Consider the following 13,258-nt stretch of genomic DNA (forward strand, 5'->3'; position numbering starts at 1 on the left):
CCTGGGTAATTACACACAAGATTATTATAGTAACTTTGAGATGTTTCGTTAAAGAGTTAAACTAAACATGCACTTCTCTTGTACAATTCTTTTTGTACTAATTTAACATCATGTAAAGGGAAAATCAATACCAGTGAAAAAAGATATTCTCCTAGTTCAGGACAGGATATGAATAATTTATGTTCAGTGAATTTCAGACTCAGGCAGCTGTAAAGGTACCTCTTCACCTTGTCTTGTGCTATGTCCTGATTTATACTTACTATGTACAGTACAGAGATTATTAAGAAAGGGGATCTGACCTACAGCTCATGTTAACTTTAAGGACAACCAGCTTAAAAAAAGAATAAGACTAGAACCTCATATGGCTATGGGATATGTTATCCGGAAACCCTTTATCCAGAAAGCTCGAAATTATGGAAAGGCTTTTCTCCCATATACTCCATTTATGGGGTGGCCAGCACATTTTATCTCGATAATTCAAATTTGTAAAATTTGTAAAAATGATTTTTTTCCCCTCTGTAATAATAAAACAGTACCTTGTAATTTATCACCTTCTGCAATATAACAGTGGTGGTTAAGGGTGGCCAGCACGTGGGGGGGGGCATGATTGTTTCCAAATATTGTTTGTGGGAAGCCCTATGCAATCTAGTTATGTTACTGAATTGCTCCCTTTGGAGGCACAGATCTTCACGGCTGTGGTAGTCTGGTGCAAAGGCTGGAACAAGAATTAGACAATAGAGGCAGGTGCCTAGGGCACAAAGATAGGGGAGCCATAGGCATATACCTCTTCTTTCTGCCAACCCTTAGTCGGGGCCCTGGTCCCCCACCTCAGTTGTTCACTAATCTCCCTACACAGGGTCGGACTGGGCTGGTGGGATACCGGAACAAAACCTGGCGGGGCACTGGCCCTTATGTGTCTCTGCCAGCCCAGACCCACTCCCCCGATCGGCTGTCCCCAAAAAACTATATGCCGTGCTGCCCATGTTCGTCGCGTGCCGGTGTTCGTGCACGTGCATGAGGCCCTGGAAGTTTGGAACCCAGTGGGCCCCCAATGCTCCAGTCCAACCCTGTCCCTACCCCACTCCCAGGTCTGGACTGGGAGTCAAAATAGGCCCTGGCAATTCAGGTGCACAGAGGCCCAAACCGCCCCCCACCAGCCCACTAAATAGGGACTGTCTATGGCACCTTATAGCAGCCCCTCTCGCATTTGCCAGAACCCACAGATTGCCAGTCCGGGCCTGTACATTCCCCACCTGCCATGCACTGCTCATCCATGTGTGTGTGGGTGGGGGGCCAGGTTGCCATCCAGGTTGCCTACGGCAGATGGCCAGCCTGGAACTTCCAGTATTTAGTCAGATAGAATGAAATGCATCTACCATTGGAAACTAACCGGCAGCCATATTGGCGCTGCACCATTGCTTATTGCAGAGTGCAGTGCAACGTTTTGGGGCTTTCGTGCACTCCGCAATAAACACTTGATGTGTTACAGCAGACCTGTGTGCCATTGGATTTTGCTTTTTAAGCGTGCATAATGATATACTGTATTGACCCTTCTGTGTCATGAATACAGTTACATTGCCCAGATGAGAGATGTACCAAAAAAAACTTGCGGCCTTTAAATGCCATTGCCCCCTCCCCGTCTAATCTAATGGCAAAATCCATGTGTCCAACTCACCGGAGAATCCTGTTAGATCCATAGCTTTCAGGTTCGTTGCTTTAATGATAGTAGCGGTGAGGCGACCGGCAGTCGGGAGGTAACACAGGGAGAAGTTGACCTCACCCAGATCTGCTTTCTCCTAAATATACAAAAGGAATATAGTTAGGTACCTTTCACCATTTCTTTTTTTACCATTAGAGTTATTTGTGGATGTAATTGCTATTGAAAGCAGTATCTGCCTGTACCTTTCTGCGCTGCTGGTTCTGTCTATTGAAACAACGCGGTACAAGTCGGCCTCGCATGCCTTTTTATTGGTTTCTTAATCAGCTGGCGTCTGCTCCATTGTTTCAAAAGTCAAAACCACCAGGGCAGAAAATAGAAAGGGACAGACAAATACTGCTTTCAATAGCAATTACATTTAACTGTAAAAACATTGGAAATGTATAATAAACGTATATGGGAAACTTGCGTAGAATTCCATTAGGTAAAAATGTATTTGGGTTTACTTCCCCTTTAAACCATTGTTTAATTATATATACATATACAATTCTGGCAGATTTTTATATTGATTTGAATTCAGCCTATGTCTCAAAGCACGGCTTTCTTTTCTTTCTTTTTTTTTTTTAGGCAGTAAGACCGTTGCTACTTAACATTTATTACAAGGCTGAATTATGTGTTTTAGGATTTTAATGGAACTCCCCATGGACTGAACTTCAGAGAAATCAGTTTAAGGGAACACTCATTACAGGAAAAAAAAAAAAAAAGAAAGTTGCTTCTATCTAAAAAGCACTTAACATTTTTATATTTATTTTATCTGGGCGAATGAGAAATATATTCACCAACGTACCTGCCTACCCTGCCGACAGGTTGGATATTTAATATCTGCAGTATCCTAATGTTATTTGTTTTCTTAGATTAGGGGTATAAAATGCACTGGGAACCCATTGCTGGTGCAGATTTAAGCAAGTGTAGGTGGTGCAACACAGGCTACTCATTTTGCCACACTTGGAATTTATTAAAGGGCAAATAACACCAAAAAATGAAAGTGTTTTAAAGTAATTTAAATATAATGTACTGTTGCCCTTGCTTCAAAAACACCACTATTTATAATAGCGGTCTTTAAATCCCCCATGAATATTGCAATGCCTCACTTGTTATTAGCTCTACCTATCCCTAGACTGAAAAAGGCAGCCCAGAAATGGGTTAATCAGATATCCACAGTAGCCAGATTGGCAATTACCTCCAAATGGAAGACTCCGAAAATCCCAACCATCCAAGAAATAATTCTTAGACTAGAGAGCAACAAGAAGTTTGAGGAAATGACTGCCCGCATCAACAATACGTTAGATTTGCATAGCAATATCTGGGGCAACTGGGACCATTACATGTTGACTAGAATTGACTGCTCTTAAATTATTCGGTAATTACTGATAGGCTACAGCTATGATATATGACTGCGAGCTTCATCTTCCCCCTCCCTATGTCTTTTCATCTGTTTACATTGTATTCTTTCCCTTCCCCCCCTTTTTTTTTTTTTTTTCTCTTCTTCCTTGTTTCTCCTTATGCAATTGTTGTACTGCCTTACAATTATTGTCGAATCCAATACTTTGGCGTAGTCTATTGCTATACTTAGAGGTTATGGATGGAAAAGCTTGAACCCTCTGTAATGTTGATGTACCTCATACTCTGTTTTGTCTGCTTGTTTATTTTGAAAATTAATAAAAATGTAAGTTACAAAAAAAAAACACCACTATTTTGAGCATATACAGTAATCAAACAACTGTGTAGCAATAGGGGCAATTGAAATAGGGCTAAATGATTAAATAGTAGAAATCAGATATAATGGTGCAGAACCCCATTATATTCTATAGAGCTTATTTAAAATCAGCTATTTCCCCTGAGCACTTGCTCCTATGAATGGCTGTCCCAACACTACACAGCAATTTATTTATATACTGCTATAACTATAGTAGCGCTTCTGAATCAGACATGCCAGTTTTACCAGTGCAGGGCAACAGTACATTATATTTTAAATGCAGGTATGGGACATGTTATCCAGAATGCTCAGGGCCTGGGGTTTTACGGATAATGGATCTTTCTGTAATTTGGATCTTCCTACCTTATGTCTACTAGAAAATCATGCAAACATGAAATAAACCCAATAGGCTGGTTTTGCCTCCAATAAGGATTAATTATATCTTAGTTGAGATCAAGTAAAAGCTACTGTTTTATTATTACAGAAAAAAAGGATATAATTTTTAGATATTTTGGATAAAATTTTAGTCTATGGGAGAGAGTCTTTCCGTAATCCGGAGCTTTATGTATAATGGGTGTCCGGATACCGGATCCCATACCTGTAAAACACTTTAATTTTTTGGTGGAACTGTTCATTTAAACACACTGAAATCTAAATAAAGGAGGAACTAGGAGACGAGTACAGTGCACTTTACACAGTCTAATACTGAGAAAATCATTTTCAACTTAAAACTTAGTTCTGTGCTAGGCATTGGCTAATATGAGTAAAACTTAGACCCATTTGGACATCTCACACAAGTTTCATTCATAGCACTAATTTCATCACATTGGTAGCATAGGCATTCATGGGCTCTCGTTCCATTTGGTACCCCCTCATTGATCCTGCCATTGAACAGGGAGTAAGAAGAGTACCTTGTGCCCATAGAGGCTCCATCTGGCGTCTAATGAATAGTATAAGCAATTGAAAGTCCGTATCCCATCCTACTGTACTGGATATGGCATGAACAACCTGTCCCACCCTCACAACTATGGCTGCCACCAGTGACAGTATTTTAACTGGCCTAGCTGTTAAAATACCATTCCAGGCAGTATCATCAGTAATACAATGTACAACCAATTGTTTCACCCCCAATTTCCAGTTTACCCTGCAGCTCATAAAAATGGCCCCTACCTACCAAATCCCAGCCCGATCACTGCAACCCTCCTAACTGCCCGGTGTAAACCAGTAATGTTTTATTATTTCCTTTACACAAATAAAAAGGAAAACACTTTAAAACTGAAAGGAAATCAACACATTAAAGGAGAAGGAAAGGCTTTGTACACTTGCCAACTGAACACCACAGAGCCATTCTTTTTTTCTTCAAATTTCCCTGGGGCAAACGCATGCGCAGTTGAATAAAATAGCTGACTTTTTAGTTAAAGTTCAGCTTTTCGTTGTGCTGCCCATGCGCAGCCGCACGAAGGAAAGAGGAAGACGGAAGAGGATCGCTCTGTGGTGCTCACTGGTATAACCCCGGCCCGGGGTTTCAGGTAAGTCAATACAATCACTTGGGGGATCCTAACATTTGGCACCCCAAGTGTACAAAGCCTTTCCTTCTCCTTTAAAAGAAAATAAACCAGACTTATCTATTGGGTTTAATTTCCTTTGAACGCCCACAAGGTATGGTCCTCAGCATTTTTATTTCAGCATCTGCCATCTGTTGCTGGCATGTATTCCGGTTATCCTCTGAGTACAGCTACAGAATGTGTATGAGAATGATAAATAAATAATGCTGGAAGCTATTGTTCAACCCTGAACCCGAGTCTCCTCTAAGACAGCGGAACAAGATAAACTGACTAAGGCAACAGTGTGCAATTTGCCACTTTATGCTTCAGAAAAAAAGCCTGTCGGAGATCTATTTTGTTTGTTTAGCCTCTGTGTTTGGTATCTGAAGCCCAGTGTTTTTGTCTGCATTCAGCCCTGTCCCTATTCCAACCTGTTAAATATGTATGGCTTGTCAGCGCCAACGATTTGTGGCACTACAGATGTATTTGTGGGGAGCAACGCTCAACAAACGCAAAGCTGCACAAACACAAAGACACATAAAGACAAACACATACACACAGGGACCCAGTAGACACATACACACTGACACATCCGCGCTTGTTTGGAACAAACACTCCCTAAAACAAGGTTCCGTGCCAGTATCCATCTAATGAAAAGAGCTATCAATTCTATTTTATAGCTCCAGAAGGAGAGGGAGGAAGAAAGGGGGGGGGAAAAGGACCAGAGAGTGAGCGGAAAGTACAAATTGAAAGGGGGTTAAGGTCGAATGGCAGAATTGTAAAGCAGCCAACGATACTGAAGCAATTAACTCATTTGCTGCTACAGAAATGCAGGACATTAGGCGGCGAACTCTTCTTTGCTATGAAAGGCATAGGAAATGAAAGAGGAACGTGTGCAGACAGCGTCTGCCGTTCGGATGCCTTCAGTGCCGCCATAGCTGCCTGTAAACATATAGTGCACTGTCCTGGGGTTGAAGCAGTTTCCAAAAAATAAGTCAACCCCGGCCTTGCTCTATGCACTTAAAGCCATGCTCAAATGCAGAGCTCAAATGAAATGGAGGTGAATCAGGAGGGAAGGAATGATGATGTCCCATCACACTGCCGACAGCTTCTCAAATAGGTCCACAAAGGGCAGTTATGGCGTTACATAAAAAGACTAGCTGCAAAGTGATATTGACTTTAATGATGGTTGTTGGCTCTTCAGGCATGGCAGGGTATCTGGCAGATTCGAAGTTTATCAGATAGAAGGGGCATACATAAACAAAAGCACACAGCCAGCCAAGCATAAATATACAGGTATGGAACCTGTCAGGGGCGTAACTACAGAGGAAGCAAACCCTGCGGCTGCAGGGGGACCCAGGAAGTATAGGGGACCCCATGAGGCCCTAATTAATGAGCATTTTAAATATATACTGGCAATACAGGACAACCTTTAGATACGGTATATAGGGGCCCTAAAATTATACCACTGGAAAATGTTATCCAGAATGCTCAGGGCTCTGGACTTTTCTGGATAAACCATTTCATAATTTGGATCTTCATCCCTTAAAGGAATTGTTCAGTGTAAAAATAAAAACTGGGTGAATAGATAAAAAAAATAAAAAATGTTTCTCATATAGTTAGTTAGGCAAACATGTATAAAGGCTGGAGTGATTTGTATAACATGACACTACTTCCTGCTTTTCAACGCTCTTGGTTTACACTGACTGGATACCAGGCAGTAACCAATCAGAGACCTGAGGGGGGCCCCACATGGGTCATATCTGTTGCTTTTGAATCTGAGCTGAATGCTGAGGAACAATTGTAAACCCACTGAACAGAAATGTACCATGTGGCCCCCCTTCAAGTCACTGACTAACTCAGAGTTATAGAGCTGAAAAGCAGGAAGTTGGATTCTGGCTATTTTATTAGACATCTGTTCACGCCAGCCTTTATATATTACATATTTGGCTAACTAACTATATTAGAAACATTTTTTATTTTGCACAGCCTATCTATTTACAAAGTTTTTATTTTCACATTGAACTGTTCCTTTAAGTCTTCTAGAAAAGCATGTAAACATTAAATAAACCCAATAGGCTGGTAGCAGTTAATAGTTTATATAAAGAAGCTGCAGCTCAGCCATGGGGGCAGCCATTCACGCTGGAAAAGGGAGAAAAGGCACAGGATACACAGCAGATAATAGATAAGCTCTGTAGTATACAATGGGATTCTTCAGAGCTTATCTGTTATCTACTGTGTGTCCTGTGCTTGAATGGCTGCCCCCATGGCTACACAGCAGCTTGTTTATATATACTATAGTAGAGTTTCTGAAGCAAACACACCAGTTTTACCAGTGCATGGCAACACTGCATTATATTGTCATTCATTTAAAACACATAATTTTTTTTGTGTTACTATTCTTTTAAGGAGACCTTACAGTATAAGAAACGTCAATCTACATTATACTAAAGTTACTATGGGGTGTTTTGGGCCTGTACAAAAGGTTTCATGGGAAATCAATGGTATCATAATGTTTACAGTGCGTACTATTGACAATGTCTGGATGTGGATTGTTATGGGGAGTTTTGATCGCCTTGAGCATTGTACTTGTAATTCCTTTTCTGCCAGCAATTGTATAACAGGATTTCACAGTGTATCATTTGTATGACCAGCCCAGTGATTGTGCTTAAAAATATTTCTCCAGTCATTCTAATCTAATCTGTTCTTATATTTTTGTATTAGATCCATCAAAAGACTTGGCCACAGAAGCACGGCTTGGTCTTTGCCTTTTGGGAAATCAGTGGTGGCGAATGGAAAATCAAACACATGAAATGCTAGGCATGCACATTACTAACAAACCACACAGGCAGCTGAAGCCATGCTTTGAAATCTCAAACTATGTTCACATGAGCTCTTTGGGTACCTTATATGAACCAGCAAATGTCCCCGAACGTGATTACATTTCACTTTTACCAATATCCAGACTCTCTTGCTTGCTCCTAAGATAAAAGTGCCCTTCTTCTTCTCAGAAAATGGCATTGAGCTAATCATCAGCAAGGTTACTGTTCAGCGTGTGTTGGGTATTTTGCCTTTGATTAGACATCTAAGCGTTTGTTGCAGAAACACATGTTCACCCACAGTTACAACGTGCCTTTCCTATTCTAAAACCAAAATGATCCATAATCCAAAGATAAGCACAACATCAAAAACGAAGTATGAGATTGAACCCTGCCAGATGACACTGGGATGTGGGAGTTTTGGTCCAGCAAAAGCTGGAGAGCCAGAGGTTTAAGATCGCTGTCCTAGAACCTCTTCCCTCTATCTCAGTGGTCTTCAGGCTTATTCAGTTGAAACCCCCATGTTGACTTTGTTCCACTGTTTCCATAAGCTCAAACAAGGGCATAACAAAGTGCTCAATTTAAATTTCACTTTCACTCATTGTAAAGCTGGTCTTCCTACTGTAAAATGCCTCTAACTGGCCTTCAGGCTGGGTACACAAAGCCAAGACCCTACACTTAAAGAAAAAGTCCCTAAAACCTAAAAGGGTTATTGTCTCACCAGTAGTACGTGGGGCCTGGGTGCTCATGTCCCAGACCACTCGAATCAAATTCGAGTAGCACACACCTTGTTCAATTCTTGTTTGATTAGGTGCACCTCTCACAGTGTCCTTCCACACTAGGAAACACTTGTAGCCAATCGAAATGGGCAGCACTCCAAGAATCCTAAGACCTAAGTCCCAGACATACAGCTCGAAGTGGAGGTATCCAACCAAAGGAGCACTCAAAGATCCCATAAACAGGCTTGTAAAAGAACTGAGAACTTTATTTAGGCCACAATGTAGATGAACACATAGCCTTACGTGTTTCGTGCCAATAGGCACTTAATCATAGGCTGTGCAAAAAAACCCACAGGTATACCTGATATGTACCCCAAACCTACCAATCACCAGAAAGAATTAATTAACCAATAGAGTAAAAAATAACTAAGCCATGTTGGCAGTATTTACCACAGACCCGGGGCTTGCTTGGAGGAACTTTTGTACCAAAAGACGTTCATGGCAATTCTTGTCTAGTAATACTGACACATTCCGATGTTCAATTTACATTAAAGGTTTTTGGTTCAATAAGAACACTGCTTCACGTGACAGGAGTGATGCTGTATTAATTCTAGGGTACGTGTCATATTATAATAGGGGTGCTCCCTTATGTGCTAAATAGGAGTCCTGCCAGATACTCTGTGGCACTTGGCATGCCCCGCTGAATAAATGCTGCAGCACATGTGACAGTCACTAGCCAGGGATTCTCTTATAAGCCTTTAGTGTTCTTATAGCTGACACTAAAATTCATCTTTATTTGAGCAAATACAAGGGCTTTAAACTGATAAGGGCATCTATGGTCCAGGCAGTGATGTAACTACCAGGGGTGGAGGGGGGTGAAACTGCACCAGGGGTCATGGCCCCTGAACCCCCGATGGGGCCAGTGTCCAGGGAGGGAAAGTACACAGCCAAAAGTGTCTTTTTCTGTTTGTCTTTTCCCCCCGTTCTTTACAGGCACTACAGTGGGAGACTAAGAAGGGTGGGGATTCGAGCATGCATGTGCATAAGATGCCCTGTGTGACCTTAGCTACGGGACGTCTAATGGTAGGTAGGGAAAAAGCCGCCAGTTTAAGTTGCAGCCAGGACTCAGCTGACAGGCAGGATTTAAGGATGGTCCTTCTCTACTCTGCATTGCCGATTTCCCCCTCTCCCCCCTCGCAGACTATCAATGTAGATAGAATGCCTTGTAAGGATACAAATCACATTCATTGCACTTCTGGTGTTTTGGGGTATTTATACATGGAATTGCGACTGTGCCATCCTTCTATTAGTTTTGGGGTATTTATATATGGAATTGCAACTATGCCATCCTTCTATTAGTTTTGGGGTATTTATACATGGAGTTGCCACCGAGCCATCCTTCTATTAGTTTTGGGGTATTTATACATGGAATTGCGACTATGCCTTCCTTTTATTAGTTTTGGGGTATTTATATATGGAATTGCCACCGTGCCATCCTTCTATGAGTTTTGGGGTATTTATACATGGAATTGCCACCGCGGCATCCTTCTATGAGTCTTGGGGGCAGGGGCAGCTTCAAATTTTCGCACAAGGGCCCCTAGGTGTCTAGTTACATCACTGGGTCCAGGAACTACTTAGTAACATCCTAATACCCTCACTGGACCACAGTGCTTCCCAGAAGGACACTGGCACTCCAGGCATTGGCACAAAATCCAAAAATCAAAAGCCAATTTATGCCGTTGCCTTGCATCCTGTTATGCTCTTACTGGCCATGGCCTGTCTTATTCTGCCTAAACTACTGCCTGGATTACACTTGATATGGAATCTGTTATCTGGAAACCCATTATCCAGAAAGCTCTACATTACAGAAAGGCCATAGACCCATAGTCCCATAAACTCCATTATAGTAAAATAATCAAAATTTTTAAAAATGATTTGCTTTTTCTCTGTAATAATAAAACAGTAGCATGCACTTTATCCAAACTAAGATATAATTAATCCATATTGAAAACAAAACCAGGCAATTGGGTTTATTTAATGTTTAAATGGTTTTATAGTAAAGTTAAGGTATGGAGATCCAAATTACAGAAAGATCCCCTATCCAGAAAAACGTAGATCCTGAGCATTCTGGATAACAGGCCCCATACCTGTAACTTGTTTACCCCTAGCTATAGCTTGGTCTCTTTGTTGCCTCTTACATGGTATGTACCTGCACCTACATCCTGCCTTTCTTTATTACCATGCCATTGCTGTTAAACAGATTGTGCCTTATTTTGCCTGTCAGTTAACCCTACCCGTGCCAGTGCCTCCCTTTCTGTTTGTAGGCACAGTACAGAGCAAGGGAACCCTGCCTGCTATTATTGTGCCTGTGAAACTGCATTCAATGGAAGGTGGGTAAGAGAATGGAATCGAATGCACCCCAATGTATGGAAAAGACGACAAGCTCCCAAACCATTAAGCCTGTCAAACTGCCTAAGTCATAATAAATCAGATAAGCAGACATATCAGCAATTAAAGTGGACCTGTCATCCAGACATAAAAATCTGTATAATAAAAGTCATTTTTAAATTAAACATGAAAGCCAAATTATTTTTTTTATTAAAGTGTTCATAGCTGTTGTAAACTCATTTAAAAATCTCAGCTGTCAATCAAATTTTGCCTGCCTTAGGGGGGGCAAGCAATTACTTTCACTTTCCATTCAGCGCTTCCTAGATGTCGCTGGTCTCCCCACATTCCCCCGTTAGCTTAACCATTTAATTGTGTAGCCAGTGCATGCGGATGGACATCAGGTCCCCCATTCTGGTGCACAAACAAAATTCTGAGATGATACAAGGCTTGTCTTAATAACAGTGTCCACAATATGGCTCCTGCCTGCTTGTTATAATTATGAATTCCCAGACTGATGGAAACAAGATTCAAATAATTTATACGGTGTAATTAAAGTTCATTTTGCTTGACTTACATAATAAAATAGGATTTGGAATACATTTTTTTGGGTGCCATGTCCCCTTAAAGGGTGAAATCAATTATTTATCTGTTAAAAAGCTGTTGATTTACACCTTAAATCAATAGAATTCATCAATGGTTATTGCAGGAAGCACCACACAAAGGTCACTGGCCAATAAAATAGAGCGAGTCACCCTTTTATTGACAACAAAAATCTTGTTTTCTTTTTACATGGGGCTGAAGAATAATATCCACTGTCGTGAATTACGGTGTGGTTCATTCTTCAGTGACACGCAAGGGTTTCAAAATCTATAAAGTCTTGTATCACGGAGCCGATCTAATAAGGGTTCTGTAAGAAAAAACAAAAGCTGAAAGTAATGGCAGTAAGATAACTAAATCATCTTATGATTGGAGGGGTCTAATAGCTATGGGTCAGATGGGTCCAACATTCCAGGGGCAGTGGTGGAAGGAGACATTTTTGTTTGTAAAGGAGAGACTTTCTATTGAAGAACCTATTATATATAGCATTTGGTACCTGTTTGAGAGGCTTAATCTAGTTAATTTTCATTATTCTGCACCTATATCCAGTAATCCAACCTGTATCACTCTGACTTCTAATGCTAGTGGTTGAAGAAAATGTCTAATATCTAACTTTTCTACCTGCAATGCAAATTGGAAGCTTTAGGAAGCTAAATATATCTAATAGAGTCAAACTTGACATTGTGCATTGTACATAAGTAGTAGAATAAAAACACAATAAAATAAATAACACCCAGTGTGTTAATACTTATTACAGTTATGCAAGGCTAAAATACAATTATTTACTTTAATTTGTCTGCCCCTTTTAAATTTACACATCAGCCTAAATGCTGGAATGTTGCTTTAATAGCAAGTACATGCACTTTACAATACACCCGAGCTCCCTAATGTACATATCATATGTTAATTGCTCTCCACAAAGGATCCCTTCCAATGCCGGGTCGCAGGCAAATACATTTACTACAATACCATAATACCCTATGTGCTACAGGTATGGGACCTGTTATCCAGAATGCTCTGGACCTTGGGTTTTCTAGAAAAGGGGTCTTTTTGTAATGTGGATCTCCATACATTACTGATAACGAATATTTCCGTAATTTGGATCTTCATACCTTAACGCTACTATAAAATCAAGTTAAATAAACATAGTATAATAGATTTGCTTCCAATAATTTTTAATTATATCTTCATTAGGATCAAGTACAAGGTACTTTTTATTATTACAGAGAAAAAGGAAATAATTTTTAAAAATTAAAATTTTGTTGGCAAAAATGGAGTCTATGGGACTTCCTGACTAATGGTTTTCCTGATAACGGATCCCATAACTGTACTATAACGAATTTAAACCTCCCTAACCTTCTCTGTCATACCATTTTAATAATGATGATTTTTTTTTTAGCACCAGAACTATAATTAGTAACGCTCCCCCAGAGCACTTGCCACAGAACATCTCAGCACAGTTTTTATAGTACAATATATGTGTGGGAAGTATTAAACATACTATTACTATAAAACGTCAGTTTAACACTATATTTACATAGGGTGCCTTTTGATGCCTACAACTAAAAGTGCCTGGGGCTACTGAGAAATTAACTCGTCAGTCAATGACTTAAACACATGTGCCGGGTCTTATTCTAGAGATGAAATTGCTGCTGACAGGTCACTTCCCCAAGAGGTTCAGCAGCAGCTCCATTCCTTCAGACCGTGGAATGATTCATTTCGGTTTTCAGCGTGACTGACAGCTGGGCTTGTTTCTTTGACTCCTGCTCACAGGAAAA

The 13,258-nt window shown here is 40.5% G+C and overlaps 1 protein-coding gene across 3 annotated transcripts in view; it reads right to left on the reverse strand.

Annotated features, from left to right (window-relative positions):
• Nucleotides 1-13,258, reverse strand: part of LOC108697775 (synaptotagmin-C) — a 144,784-nt gene that overhangs the window by 19,541 nt on the left and 111,985 nt on the right. For all 3 annotated transcript variants that reach the window (XM_041571588.1, XM_018228142.2, XM_041571587.1), the window contains exon 7: nt 1,676-1,796. In XM_041571588.1, the coding sequence (XP_041427522.1) occupies nt 1,676-1,796 (121 nt within the window). The remainder of the gene's footprint in view (nt 1-1,675; nt 1,797-13,258) is intronic.

Source organism: Xenopus laevis, chromosome 7S (assembly GCF_017654675.1).
Source record: "Xenopus laevis strain J_2021 chromosome 7S, Xenopus_laevis_v10.1, whole genome shotgun sequence".
NCBI lineage: Eukaryota > Metazoa > Chordata > Amphibia > Anura > Pipidae > Xenopus > Xenopus laevis.